General features: G+C 45.1%; 4 protein-coding genes across 5 annotated transcripts; 2 read left to right on the forward strand and 2 right to left on the reverse strand.

Moving 5' to 3' along the window:
- The first annotated feature begins 444 nt into the window (after positions 1 to 444).
- Positions 445 to 4,072, forward strand: LOC120835363 (deoxynucleotidyltransferase terminal-interacting protein 1). Its single transcript, XM_040204241.2, has 13 exons — positions 445 to 790; positions 1,129 to 1,199; positions 1,453 to 1,549; positions 1,747 to 1,845; positions 2,031 to 2,090; positions 2,171 to 2,230; positions 2,757 to 2,815; positions 2,917 to 2,959; positions 3,237 to 3,295; positions 3,447 to 3,507; positions 3,580 to 3,651; positions 3,739 to 3,794; positions 3,888 to 4,072. Exons 1-13 carry the CDS (start codon positions 716 to 718, stop codon positions 3,994 to 3,996), a joined length of 921 nt encoding a protein of 306 aa, XP_040060175.2. The 5' UTR covers positions 445 to 715; the 3' UTR covers positions 3,997 to 4,072.
- A 7-nt stretch (positions 4,073 to 4,079) lies between these two features.
- Positions 4,080 to 5,868, reverse strand: polr2j (RNA polymerase II subunit J). Its single transcript, XM_040204245.2, has 3 exons — positions 5,645 to 5,868; positions 5,099 to 5,207; positions 4,080 to 4,258 (listed from the first exon to the last, which is right to left on the reverse strand). The coding sequence occupies exons 1-3, from the start codon at positions 5,785 to 5,787 to the stop codon at positions 4,157 to 4,159; spliced, it is 354 nt and encodes a 117-aa protein (XP_040060179.1). The 5' UTR covers positions 5,788 to 5,868; the 3' UTR covers positions 4,080 to 4,156.
- A 263-nt stretch (positions 5,869 to 6,131) lies between these two features.
- On the forward strand, positions 6,132 to 8,946 carry LOC120835366 (ubiquitin-conjugating enzyme E2 C). 2 transcript variants are annotated; one of them, XM_078092680.1, is made up of 7 exons: positions 6,132 to 6,526; positions 6,918 to 7,037; positions 7,345 to 7,372; positions 7,465 to 7,551; positions 7,918 to 8,122; positions 8,330 to 8,389; positions 8,801 to 8,946. In XM_078092680.1, the coding sequence occupies exons 2-7, from the start codon at positions 6,931 to 6,933 to the stop codon at positions 8,836 to 8,838; spliced, it is 525 nt and encodes a 174-aa protein (XP_077948806.1). In that variant the 5' UTR covers positions 6,132 to 6,526; positions 6,918 to 6,930; the 3' UTR covers positions 8,839 to 8,946. The 2 variants fall into 2 exon arrangements, with proteins under 2 accessions (XP_077948806.1, XP_077948807.1); XM_078092681.1 differs by having other exon boundaries at positions 6,437 to 6,539.
- Positions 8,947 to 8,951: 5 nt separating this feature from the next.
- LOC120835364 (regulator of G-protein signaling 9-binding protein) lies at positions 8,952 to 13,021 on the reverse strand. Its single transcript, XM_040204243.2, has 5 exons — positions 12,924 to 13,021; positions 11,983 to 12,199; positions 11,703 to 11,906; positions 10,615 to 10,757; positions 8,952 to 9,742 (listed from the first exon to the last, which is right to left on the reverse strand). Exons 2-5 carry the CDS (start codon positions 12,182 to 12,184, stop codon positions 9,572 to 9,574), a joined length of 720 nt encoding a protein of 239 aa, XP_040060177.1. The 5' UTR covers positions 12,185 to 12,199; positions 12,924 to 13,021; the 3' UTR covers positions 8,952 to 9,571.
- Positions 13,022 to 13,380: the final 359 nt, after the last annotated feature.

The following is a 13,380-nucleotide window of genomic DNA, read 5'->3' on the forward strand; positions in this document are numbered from 1 at the left end:
TCCTTTTTGTCATGTGATACTCGTGTATCATACGTACACATATACATCATACATTCCATACACGGAAAGGTCAAACGTCAGGTAACAAACCCCATTAGTGTATTTACTACGTGTAAACAGTTTACCAGGTTGGATAATTAACACTCTGGTTGACATAAACGTTTGTTTAATTATCTGATGTTCTTCTCTTTTTTTAATCTTAAGAAAACATTAATATTTTTTGTAGTCCATTGCTTATAATATATACAGTATATTTTCTATAATTTGTATAACCATCTTAAATCCTGTTTAATTTGAAACCACAAAATGAGTTTTCATTAGTTGGTATAATATCCACACACGAAGAGCACAAAGTATCTGTTATACACGCTTATGAAAACAAAAACAAGACGCGTTTATTGAAATGTGTCTTTGGATTCTGGTACTTTTATTCTGAAGTAATTACCGGAAAGGGGTTACCGTTACTACTGGCGTCACACAACCGGAAACAAGACCGTGACACAATAAGTCCTAGTCGATCATCAATAATCAGTTTATCAGTAAACATCTCTCCGTCTCTTGGTGTCGTTCATCACTTTGACTTTACGTTTAAAAAGAGTAACGGGATTCTGTAACAATACGCGGCGGAGATTGAACGGAGCTACCGCCGTTAGCTTTAGCTGCTGTTAGCCTAGCCTAGCGGAGTTAGCTTGGAAGTGGACCGAACCTTTCTAAGATGGGAGCCCACCGCAGTGAGGGAGGCCGGGACTGGCTGCAGCAGGACGGGCCGGAGCAGCCTGAGCAGAGCCCGGTACGAACCGCTGCTAACTGCGGCTAACAATGCGTAGCTAGCTCCTAGTCCGAACCTGAGCTCATTCAATCAAGTTTTTTGTTATTCAAATTATATTATGTGAACTTAAGTAAACATTTTTAAATTCATATATTTGTCATATTATGACGTTATGGTTGCACATCATTATCGATTCTTCTTTGAATATTGTTTTGATTAACAAAATACTTTTTTTATAACTCAATTGACCAATAAATACTAATGAAATGATTGTCATAATGTAATGTGTTGAATGACATTAATTCATGAATCGGTTCGTTTTTCATTGATTCACTTATGTTCTATATACTCTTGTGTAGAAGCCATGGAATTTGATGATCAAACACCGACAGATACAGAGACGAGGCCGACGCTCCCACATGACAGTCAGGTCAGTCCTGGTTTACGGGTTATTCAGAGTCACACTGGTCTCGCTGCATGATGCCCAGTTTAAACATGAGAAGTGATTCAGAAGTCAGTAAAGAAAAGCAGCAGTAGAACAAACCGGTTGGAGATCTTTGACAAGCGTATTGATTAATTGACAGTCTCTAACTGTATATTGACTGATTAGACAGAAGGAAGTCTGCAGGTGATGTTTGCTACATGCAGACTCACGCCACACTGTTGTGTGTGTGTGTGTGTAGCTACACTGATCCCCAGGTGTCCATGGACCTGCTGAGGGCTGTGCTTCAGCCCAGCTTCAACGAGGACATCATGGCAGTTTTCAAGAAGTATCAAAAGGTCAGAGGTCACCTTTCAATTTCAATTCATTTGAAAAATGTTCAACTCGCTTCACATTACGTACGACCCTTGTATTTGAATAGGAAAAACTCCCAATGCAACATTTTTTTAAGAGGATTGGTCGGTAACCAGATGTGAGAATGTCGGGACAGATGTGGGCAGATGTGTGTTAATGTTCTGTTGTTTTTTTCCCCCAGTTCTTTGAGAAAGCGGCAGAGAACGTGAAGGAAAACATCGGTGAGAGCGTTCAGACCAATCAGCTGATCAGAGAGGCTTCCAGGAACGTTCTGGAACATGTGAGGTCACTTCCTGTGGTCCTGTTACACAGCCGATCGTGCGACCCCCGCTGTATTAACCTGTTTGTCCACAAGCGGGTGTCATATGACGGGAAAGGGGTGGTGGTGGTTCTGACCTCATGACCTTTGACTTCAGGTCTGTGTGGTAACCATTGGTCTCTCTGATGTCACCCCCCTCCCCCCAGGCCAAACAGCTGTTCCCGGAGGCAGAGGTGAATAGGGCGAGGTCAGAGGCCGCCATCAAGGTAGGAGATGACAGATGCAAACTGCCAGATCATGTTTTAACCCTTTGTGGTTTCTGATCTGGTTCTGTGTGTCTCGTCAGAGGTCCAGACCCGCTGCTGATGAAGACTACAGTCAGAGAGGAAGCCCCGTCCCCAAGAAGGTACCCTCACCTTTGACTTCACAGGTGTTTGCTTGTTCGGTCAGGTGACAGACAATATTACTTTCAACGGTTCACAAATCCTTTCTGATGGCTGTGAGAGTTGAGTGAAAGTGTCTTAAAACCTGCATTCTCACCAGTGACCAGCAGGGGGCGACTCCTCTGGTCCCATAGAAGTCTGAGAAAATTACTCCACTCGATTGATTTATTCTCTCAGTAAACATGAGTTTATGGTCTCAATCACTAGTTACAAGTCCTCTTCAATTCAGCATACTGTTCATTTATTAAATTATTTTATTACATTAAATAAAGCAGGGGATACTTTAGGGCGGGGCCAAACGCTGATTGACAGGTCTTTTACCAAAGACGTAAACAATGGCTCTCAACAGCTCTCTTGGGTCAAAATATTTTTGCTTCCATTTATTAGTTTCAAATTAAAACATGCACCAACCTTTATTTAAGATACTGATGACGGAATCAGAACATCCACAGTTGTGAAGTTCTCTTTGTGACCATTGTGTGTCTACAGAGACGGGCTCGTCCGGGCCCAGTGCCGGCCTCCGATCGACCCCACAACTTTCCCAATCAGTGAGTATCTGCCGGCAAACCATGACATCATCATCATCATCACTATTCAGGTGAATCACGTGAGCACCTGACGTATCCCTTTGGACTCTTCTGTCCTCAAGAGTGAAGCTCAAGTCGGATCCAATCAAGAGAGAAGGGCCGAGGGTGAGTCAGGTTACACAAGCCGACGCTCGGTTGCATCGTCATGGTTACAGACCCGTTCCAAGCCGTGTGACACTCAAATATCTTTGATTGAATTCCTCAATATCTGGCTGAAACAATTCAACAGGTTTCACTAAACCTGCTTTTGGTTAGAAGTTGAATGTGCCGTCTCTTTTCTGAGGACACACACGGTTATCAGAGGAGGTCGGTCAGCACTCACCTGACGTTTCACAGGTTACAGGTGTTCCAGCACTGCTTCCTAAATCTGTTTGTGTTTCAGTGGGAACCATCCAGACTGAATGAAAACAGCACGTTTGTTCTCGGCTCCAGAGCCAACAAGTGAGTAAAAATCATGCAAGCATTGTGAAAGGGTCATGTCAACAACAGGTAAACACATGTTTGTAACATAATTTAAACGTTAGGTCCTGTAAAGGTGTAGACATGTGGTCAGTTGAACAGGAAGTCATTGTGTGTTGTGATGTCACTGCAGGGCGCTGGGGATGGGCGGAACCAGAGGACGCATCTACATCAAACACGCCGATCTGTTTAAGGTAAAAAAACAAAAACACAAAACACTGCGTGTACCTGTGTGTGTCTTTAAATAACGTGTGCGTGTGTTTCAGTATGCGGCAGATGCGAAAGATAAGCAGTGGCTGGCAGAGCGACACCACATGAGAGCGACAGGGGGGAAGATGGTGAGGACGAATCACCGAACATAAGACACAGAACTTTCCTACAGACTGCTGCACTTGAACGCATCACTGCAACTTGTGTGTGTTCAGGCCTACCTGCTGATTGAAGAGGACATCCAGGATCTGTCTCGCAGTGATGAATACAAGTGAGTCTGACGGCACTCCGTCTCCATAGTAACCAGCACCACAGGGTGTCTGTCTATGGTTTCTGCGGTAACAGCTGTGTGTGGTACCTGCAGGGACTGTCCAGATGTCAGGATGGACGAGTTGAAGCCATTCTCAGTTCCTCTGTGGATGGTGGAGAAGATGCAAAGAGCCATGGAGGGTCAGAGAGACACTGACCCCTGACCCCCCCCCTCTTCTCCCAGTGATCACTTGTTATTTTTAATGCTGTTTTTAAAAAATAAATAAAAATGAAAACCAACCCCAGGTTGTGACATCACATTTTATTTACAAAAATAAACCAATAATCAAACTGAGGGACGTGACATCATTAGGGCGCGTGGCATCACTCGATCCCTTCTTGTTTGTCCTTGATGGCGACTCTGAAGCGTTCCTCCAGCAGAGAGAGCTCGCTGATAAGATCTGTGATGGCGTTCGTAAACGCTTCCTGTGAAAATAAAAAAAGCCTGAGAAGCTGCTGGACCTCCAGTGACTGACCGTGTGTGTGTGTGTGTGTGTGTTACCTGAGGACTGTAGTCAGGTGTGTGTGTGTGCGTGTGTTACCTGAGGACTGTAGTCAGGTGTGTGTGTGTGCGTGTGTTACCTGAGGACTGTAGTCAGGTGTGTGTGTGCGTGTGTTACCTGAGGACTGTAGTCAGGTGTGTGTGTGCGTGTGTTACCTGAGGACTGTAGTCAGGTGTGTGTGTGTGCGTTACCTGAGGACTGTAGTCAGGTGTGTGTGTGTGTGTGTTACCTGAGGACTGTAGTCAGGTGTGTGTGTGTTACCTGAGGACTGTAGTCAGGTGTGTGTGTGTGTGTGTGTTACCTGAGGACTGTAGTCAGGTGTGTGTGTGTGTGTTACCTGAGGACTGTAGTCAGGTGTGTGTGTGTGTTACCTGAGGACTGTAGTCAGGTGTGTGTGTGTGTTACCTGAGGACTGTAGTCAGGTGTGTGTGTGTGTGTTACCTGAGGACTGTAGTCAGGTGTGTGTGTGTGTTACCTGAGGACTGTAGTCAGGTGTGTGTGTGTGTGTTACCTGAGGACTGTAGTCAGGTGTGTGTGTGTGTGTTACCTGAGGACTGTAGTCAGGTGTGTGTGTGTGTTACCTGAGGACTGTAGTCAGGTGTGTGTGTGTGTTACCTGAGGACTGTAGTCAGGTGTGTGTGTGTGTGTGTTACCTGAGGACTGTAGTCAGGTGTGTGTGTGTGTGTTACCTGAGGACTGTAGTCAGGTGTGTGTGTGTGTTACCTGAGGACTGTAGTCAGGTGTGTGTGTGTGTGTGTGTTACCTGAGGACTGTAGTCAGGTGTGGTCTGCACTCTGATGACGATCTTGTGTTCCAGAGGATGTGGAACTTTATAACCAGCAAACAGAACCTGCGGATCCTTCAACAGCTGACTGGCACACAGAAACAAACGTGATCAAGATCTGAATCTTTTACCTCAAAGGTTAGAAAGTAACTCTCATTGTGACAAACTTTGTCAAGCTGAACACCTTTACACAAATTGTTGTAATATGCCAGATTTCATATTTTGTATCAATCAAGACTGAGTATATTAACATACTGCACTAGATGCGAGTGTACTGTGATAACCAGACTTCGTACTTCAAGAGAGGTACAAGTTAATACACTAAACATTTCAAAATAAAAAAAGGTAAAATCTACAGTGATACAGCTACCCGATGTTTCCACTCGTAACACAGGGCTACACAGCCTGTGAATCGATGAGTTTATAAACCGCCTTAGAGCTGGTCCCGGCTGAATGACGCCTGTTAGCCGTGGGTCTGCAGTGTTAGCCTGTTAGCATTGCGTTAGCTCCTAGCTCGCATCTTACGCTCGAATGATGTTTCCTAGCGTGTGGTCCTCTTTGTTCAGCGTGAACAAACAGGCGTTCGGCACTTTCGTGTCCTTGCTGATGCTGATCTTCTTCTCCCCCTCAAACAGAAGAAACGACTCGAAGGCGGGAGGCGCGTTCATCTTCGACTCTGAGCACAAGCACCGACCAGGGCCAGCCGGAAACACCAATCCTTCAAAACAAAGTTACTTCCGGTGCTTCTTCTTCTGAGGTTTATTGGCAGTTGGAAACAATAAATTGCTGCATTACCGCCACCAACTAGTATGCAGTGTGGATCCAGGTGTACTTTTATTGTTTAAATAACACCAAAAAATGGGTACAATAAAATAATAATCCGTGTACAAAATATAAACAACACACAACTTTTGGTTTCTTCGTTTGGAACTTTTTATTGTATATTGTTGCAATACCGCCACTTAACAGACGTGGGCTGTGGTTTAATTAAATCCGTGTGATTTGATCCTGCACTCGAAGCTGTTAAGAACACCGATATTATTTTTAATAGGAAATATTAAAACAACAACCACCACTTGCGGTTGACTCTGCTGTCATCCAGCAAACTATACAGAACACAGAGCAACTTCTTTCCCCACAAACTTAACAAACACCATAAGGTTTTTCTTAATTACCAGTCTCAACCCTGTGACGCGTTCTTTAGAAAAAGATCCTGACGTTTCTCTCGCCCAATCACAGCCCAGCTCACTCCGCCCCCACCCTGCCAATTGGTTTGTAAGAGGAGTTTGTTTTTGAACATCGGACGCCAATTGGCTCCGTGTGTGAGAAAACGCTGGTTTAAACAGAGGGGGCGGGAGCGAGGTCAGTTTGAATCAGCAGCTCGACCCGATAACGCACCAACGCACGGTGAGTCCCGCAGGTAGAGTTCTCAACTGGATTATACACCCGAATGTGTTCGTTACTATTCCAGCGGCGAGTTGTCTCTTCGTGCTTTGACTTAGAAACGTGCTAACCGCGAAGCCGATCTCTGGCTAGCCGAGTGAGCTAACGTTAGCACAGGGCTAACACCGAACCGGGTTGGAACGGGTTAACTCACTGACCTGCACCGGCCCACCGACTGTTTAAACCCAGTAGACACTGCGCTTTGTAATTAGCTAACGTTGTATTAAGTTACAGTCAAACCGGCACATATTCGTACGCGCTGCTACATCCGGTATAAGCTAACCAACGGCTAAGTACCGACAGCTGCTGTTGGCTAACGGTCGTTTAAAGGGAACGCTGTCTTGTCCGTCTCCAGCATCGAAGCGACCATGGCCTCCCAGAACATGGACCCCGCGGCGGCAGCAGCCTCGTCCACAGCCGCTCTCAAGGGCAGCGAGAGCGGCGGCAGCGCGGCCAGAAGCTCGGTGTCCAAACGGTGAGCTCCGGAGCTCCGGACCTGTTCAGTGTGATTCTGGGAAGCTGCAGTCTCATTAAACTCCTCCGTTTGGAGATGCTAATTCTAATTCTCAAGGTCTATCTTGGAGAGGCAGTACTGAACCCTGTCTCCTCATGTATCCATGTATTGCAAATTAACGTTGCTATTAACTGATGTGTTTCCTGTAAAGACTTTATTGACAAGTAATAACTAAACTAGTTTTTCTAGCATTGATTGTCAAATATGCATACATTGAGCTATAAAGATGTGGGTGGATGCAACGCTATTAAAGTTTCTGTGTGTGCAGGCTGCAGCAGGAACTCATGACTCTGATGGTGAGTTTTGTGTGTGTGTGTGTGTGTGTTTGTGTCATCACCTGACTGATGCTGCTGAGGTGACATCGCATGAACCCTCTTTGTTGCTGCAGATGTCAGGTGATAAGGGGATCTCTGCTTTTCCGGAGTCTGATAATCTCTTCAAGTGGATCGGGACCATCGACGGCGCTCAGGGGACGGTACGCACGCACGCGCAGAGCGCAGCAATTGGTTGATAATCACATGACATCAGAGCTGCGCTGGGAGCACCAACCGATGTGTTCGGTCGCTCAGAACAGCATTTCTATTGAGAAAAGCATTTTTCCTTGAATCAAGATCTGCTCTCCAGTTCTGAACTGACTGGCGCTTTTACAGCCTCTACGCTGACATCCTCATGACCCGCCATCTAGTTGCCGTTCTCTCATCACGCGCGTCTTCAGTCACGCCTCTAGCTCCTCGCAGGACACCGATTGGTCCGTGCGCTGGCTCACTCGATCTCATGCCATTGTTAGGATCCAATCGAATGCCTCTAACTAAAAGGTTCTGTTTACCTGTACGTCTCTCAGGTGTATGAAGGCCTCAGGTACCGATTGTCGTTGGAGTTTCCCGCTGGTTACCCATATCAGGCGCCTCGTGTCAAGTTCGTCACTTCCTGTTTTCACCCTAACGTGGACGAACAGGGTTTCATCTGTCTCGACATCCTGAAGGACAAATGGTCGGCGCTCTACGACGTGCGCTCCATCCTTCTGTCCATCCAGAGTCTGCTGGGAGGTAACCGTGGTTACCTGACTCCAACAGCAATATTTACATTACTTACGTGGGATATATTAAAATAACATTACATTTAAATTTACTGCAGTTTGTCTTAAGTGGTTTCCACTGGCAACATGACAGCCGTGGCTATCAAAACCTTTTTTTTTTTTTTTTTAAACGCATTGTCGTATATTTGTGTAAACGACATGTTGATGTCTTTTTCAGAACCAAACAACGAGAGTCCGTTAAACACGACTGCTGCTGAAATGTGGGACAACCAAGAAGGTGAGAAGGTGCAGGGTTCTTGGCGCATTTGCTGTAATTTACTTGTATATTTCTGGTCATTCGTGCTATGACATTAGGCACAAATCATTTTTCCAGGCTCTTTGGGAGGGAAGCTTTTATGTCAGCTGTATTCTTGCTCAGGATAATTATTGGCCGGTGTTTCTCATTGAGGGTGAAACCTCTACTCCATATACTGATAAACTGCGGCTTGATGACAGAAACTTCTTTGCCTCTCTAAAATGAACAATTTCAGATATTTGGGCTGTATCGATATTTAAAGCTGATCAGTTTTAAAATTAACTAACGTCTCCAGGACGCACAAGCTGTTTCACCGTAAAACAAACCTGTGGTCAGATTGGAAGCCGGGGCTGATGGGAGATGTATTTCTAACTGCTGTTTTGTCTGTTTCAGCCTTTAAAACCCATCTACAGTCAACCTTCCAGATTTGATGCAATCCACGTTTTATTCTTCCCGTTCTGTCTATTTGCCTTGTGTGTTTTGTAAAATATTTTTATGTTTGTCCATCTCGCCGTATATCAATAAAGTTCTTAAAACAACACATGGATACTGACTGACTTTATTGGACAAAAGCAGTTTGTGTAGATTCTGACATCTTTATCAACAACCTGGTACCTTTTAATCTATGGCTTTCCTACATTTTGTATTTTAAAAAGTATGCAGTATAAGAACAGTTCCAGGATCTATTTTATTATGAACCGTAAGTCCAACTGGTTGATTCTCAGATTAAACCTCTGGTATTAAAATGATCTAGTCCAATGTTTGATTTGTACTTTAAGAATGTTAGTCTTCTGAAGATCATATTGTTTCAACATCTGTTAGCTTGAATAAAATGAGTCAATAGTTCCTTATTGTCAGTCTTTAGTATAGAGGTCTGATATTTCGAACATATTACATCTAAAAGCTGTAGCTCAATTCATCAGATAGGCCTTGAAGGACCTTGAGGAAGACAATGAAGTCTTTGATCCCATTAGTTTTCCCAAACTGCTCAAAAAGACAACTTTCTCATCAGATCAATGTATAAAATGTTTCCACCTAGCAGCTGTAGTAAAATGAAAACAAGGACATTTATCTAACAGTTGATTAATGCATAAATGTGAGCATCCCTTTTGTCAGTGATAGTTACTCCAGGCGATGTCAATCGTGACCACACCTGCTTCGCCTTTATCCGACACAGCCCAGTCCACAGCACTGGGGCTGGCAGCAGGGCACCTTGTTAGAGATCACTTCAACCTCCATCAGCTCCTCTAGGGTATCATCTGGTTGTTCAAATTCACCACAAGCTTCAGCCCACGCTGGCTGGGTCGCCTCTACCGACCAGAACGCAACAGGAACCTGCAGAACACTGAAGTTTAACTTAGACACGCCAGACACCACGGATGGTAGAAACAGTCCAACAGCTACCAATGCAAGACAATCCACCAAGTACAACACACTACGACAGGAACGAGACACTCCCCCAAGGTACAAGACACTACTACAGGAACGAGACACTCCCCCAAGGTACAAGACACTACGACAGGAACGAGACACTCCCCCAAGGTACAAGACACTACGACAGGAACAAGACAGTCCCCCAAGGTACAAGACACTACGACAGGAACGAGACACTCCCCCAAGGTATAAGACAATACGACAGGAACGAGACACTCCCCCAAGGTACAAGACACTACTACAGGAACGAGACACTCCCCCAAGGTACAAGACACTACGACAGGAACGAGACACTCCCCCAAGGTACAAGACACTACGACAGGAACAAGACAGTCCCCCAAGGTACAAGACACTACGACAGGAACGAGACACTCCCCCAAGGTACAAGACACTACGACAGGAACAAGACAGTCCCCCAAGGTACAAGACACTACGACAGGAACGAGACACTCCCCCAAGGTACAAGACACTACGACAGGAACAAGACAGTCCCCCAAGGTACAAGACACTACGACAGGAACGAGACACTCCCCCAAGGTATAAGACAATACGACAGGAATGAGACACTCCCCCCAAGGTACAAGACACTACGACAGGAACAAGACAGTCCCCCAAGGTACAAGACACTACGACAGGAACAAGACACTCCCCCCAAGGTACAAGAGGTACAGGTTCAACACCGCTTTTATAATACTGTATACTTGAATCGGTTCTACCTGTACCGTTTCACATTCAATATGTTCTGAAGTTACTTTTCTTCATCTCTGTCTCACCCTCAGTTGCATCTCACTCAGCATTGTCTCCAGTGCTGCAATGTGATTGGTCAGATCAGGGCATATCTCCTCCTCTAAGGTGAGCCACGGCACCTGGACTGAAGCCACTCGAGCTGCCACTCCGACCACACCATCGGCACACCCTGGAAAGGGAGTGAAGACACGAGGTAAGGCGCTTAAGTTTAGTGGAATATATACAATAAAATCTGATTCTACCATATTGATCAAGAATCATTAATTTCAAGAGATCCTTGAGAAGTGTGTACGGCGCCTTAAATAGGTTGGAGAGGTCTATGATAATGTTACAATCCAGAAAGAGGTTAAACATTCAAATGTTGGAGAATTTCTCTGTAAATGTAACTACACCTTTTAAGGAGGTATCACAGAGAAGGCTCCTTGAGACCTTGAAGAAGGCCAAATGGCCCAGAAGAAGGTACATGTATTAATGTACATATATAAATTCCAGTGCTCCTCGTGGAGATTGTAAGGCCCTTGGATGTAGAACTCATCAAGGAAAATGTACCAGACGCCTTCAGTTTTATCCCAAGGCGAGTACTTTACTGTGCTAATGAGGCTTATTGGTCCTCTAAGAAGTTTAAGGGATTGTTGAAGGAGATATTTACGTAAGGTTGTTTCAGTTTTACCCCCTGAAAGAATTCCATTAGGAACATTCCCCAAAGAAGTACCAACAATCAATGACAATCTCAGGAATCGTAGTTGTCACAGGGGAGGTGTCAGGGAACCTTTAAGATACTGTGAGAGCTCTTAATGAGTTTATTGGAGACCATAAGCAAGTTCAAAGGACGCTCTGGGTGTCTTTTGAAGAGTTTATCGGATTGATCTAGGAATTTGTGAGGACGCTCTAGGAATCGTTAAGGAGCATTTAATTGTCATTGATTGTTCTTTGTCATTGATTGTTCTAAGGACCTATAAGATAGTTCCATGGTTCAATCAATCAACAATTCGGCAGGAAGGAAGCAATGAAAGCAGGTGAAGGAAGGATAAGAAGTGAGGCAGGAAAACCAATGGTTCATGGGTCCGCCAATCACAAAGCTTCCATGTACAGGAAATGAAGGCCATCAGCTCACCTGCATTTACTAACGAGCGCCTATTTGAGCGCTGGGTCAGAGGAAACCGTCCAATCAGATTGCAGGCCTTGTGGAGGTCAAACAGGAAGTTTTCTATTGCGGACAGGAAGAGAACCCACAGCCGCTCCGACGCCCGTCTGTCGTCTGCCGTAGACGGTTCCGAGTCACAGTCAGACAGCAGGCGCATCAGACGCCGGGACAGACCTGCAGGCCGACAGACAGGTGAGGAAGTGACAGGAAGTCAGGTGTACCAACGTTTGGTGGGGGCAGGTTTTCGTACCGCTGCAGATGCGGTGCGCCAGTGCTCGCGTCTCGTCCATCTCGTCTCGCAGGAAGCTGCTGTCGGCCGAGCTGCCGAGTGACACCGCCAGCTGCTGGAAACACGAGGTGACCCGACCGAGAGCCTCCTGGGCGCGCTCGCACTCGCCATGCTGCCGCCGCCGTGCCGCCAACTCGTCCACTGAACGTCGCCACCGGCTCATGATGTCATCGCCGTGCTGCCGGGGAGCAGGGCAGGTGTGTGGATTTGTTGTCATTTTCTAATGTTGGTTATTGATTTTAAGCAGAGATGGGTTGGCGAAAGCAATGATATAGAACGTCTAATGTTGGTTGGCCTCTAGAGGGAGGCTTTAAAGATGGCCGTCATCACAAGGAGAGCACATTGAACGAATGTACAAAAATACATTCAAAACATTACAAAAACTATTTATAATTACTTTTATCAGTAATCCATCCCATTATCTTGCGATATCTATGTGATGTGAATTTCGCTGTTTTAAGGATAAACTACCGGAAGAAACGCATTCCAGTCCAGATCTTTCCTCTCTTCAGCGTGATAAAGTGACCGAAGACCTATTGATCTTTCTCCTACTCCCACTGTTTACTAGAGCAGAACTTTTGACTTTTCTAGAAGAAAATCCATTTGTTTGTGTCCACAAAGCATTGGTGAGACATTTGTCTGTGTCAGAGCTTCAAGCTCAAACTGGGTGTCGGACTGCTCTTTAAAATTGAACAAATAAAGTTGATATCAAAGTTCTCTGCTGGAAATTTTTTTTACAATCTGGCAAATCACAAATCATTTTTATTAGACGTCGGATGTTAAAGATTACATATTAAAATGAAGCTGACAGCAATGCTAATTAATATATTAGCACTTTATATAATTTACATATTCATACTCTTTGAAATCAGACATACGTTGTATAGAGAGTATTGTCCTACCTGCCGCGGATCACGACTCCATCGACCGGCTACTCTTCCAGCTGGAGGGCCGTGCGACGTCAGGCAGTTTTCTATAAACCTTCTTCTTCTCCTCTCAGGGGACGTCACTGTTTTTTAATTAACGCCAGCTGAGGTCCTCCCATGGGCCTCTTGATTTTACCCTCCGCTCTGTCTTGCAGGCAAACTAACTCCATCAGGGATTCACGTGTCCAGGTGGACTATACGTCAGGGTTATTTACAGACAGGTGAACCCAGGTGCTGTTCTACTCTTTTCCATCCCTTTGATGTTGCTGTCGTCTCGTTAAACATGTTTGTAAAGGTTTCATGGTGGTTGATAAACAAAAAAATAATTATCTAGATTCATACTCCTCTGGTCCCATATAAGTCTGAGAAAGGTAGAAAATTACTCTTCTTCTCTCTGGATTTATTCCCTCAGTAAACATTGTAAACATGAGTT

Source organism: Gasterosteus aculeatus, chromosome 17 (genome assembly GCF_964276395.1).
Source record: "Gasterosteus aculeatus chromosome 17, fGasAcu3.hap1.1, whole genome shotgun sequence".
Classification (NCBI taxonomy): Eukaryota; Metazoa; Chordata; class Actinopteri; order Perciformes; family Gasterosteidae; genus Gasterosteus; species Gasterosteus aculeatus.

Excerpts from the sequence above, each read along its gene's own strand:
- LOC120835363 (XM_040204241.2), top strand. The coding sequence starts at position 716 with ATGGGAGCCCACCGCAGTGAGGGAGGCCGGGACTGGCTGCAGCAGGAC. Across the intron at positions 1,200-1,452 it reads CGCTCCCACATGACAGTCAG|CTACACTGATCCCCAGGTGT; the intron begins GTCAGTCCTGGT and ends GTGTGTGTGTAG. Across the intron at positions 1,550-1,746 it reads TTTTCAAGAAGTATCAAAAG|TTCTTTGAGAAAGCGGCAGA; the intron begins GTCAGAGGTCAC and ends TTTTTCCCCCAG.
- polr2j (XM_040204245.2), bottom strand. The coding sequence starts at position 5,787 with ATGAACGCGCCTCCCGCCTTCGAGTCGTTTCTTCTGTTTGAGGGGGAG. Across the intron at positions 5,208-5,644 it reads CTAGGAAACATCATTCGAGC|TCAGCTGTTGAAGGATCCGC; the intron begins GTAAGATGCGAG and ends TCTGTGTGCCAG. Across the intron at positions 4,259-5,098 it reads CACCTGACTACAGTCCTCAG|GAAGCGTTTACGAACGCCAT; the intron begins GTAACACACACA and ends TTATTTTCACAG.
- LOC120835366 (XM_078092680.1), top strand. The coding sequence starts at position 6,931 with ATGGCCTCCCAGAACATGGACCCCGCGGCGGCAGCAGCCTCGTCCACA. Across the intron at positions 7,038-7,344 it reads AGAAGCTCGGTGTCCAAACG|GCTGCAGCAGGAACTCATGA; the intron begins GTGAGCTCCGGA and ends CTGTGTGTGCAG. Across the intron at positions 7,552-7,917 it reads TCGACGGCGCTCAGGGGACG|GTGTATGAAGGCCTCAGGTA; the intron begins GTACGCACGCAC and ends TACGTCTCTCAG.
- LOC120835364 (XM_040204243.2), bottom strand. The coding sequence starts at position 12,184 with ATGAGCCGGTGGCGACGTTCAGTGGACGAGTTGGCGGCACGGCGGCGG. Across the intron at positions 10,758-11,702 it reads GCGCTCGTTAGTAAATGCAG|GGTGTGCCGATGGTGTGGTC; the intron begins GTGAGCTGATGG and ends CTCCCTTTCCAG. Across the intron at positions 9,743-10,614 it reads TGAGTGAGATGCAACTGAGG|GTTCCTGTTGCGTTCTGGTC; the intron begins GTGAGACAGAGA and ends AGTGTTCTGCAG.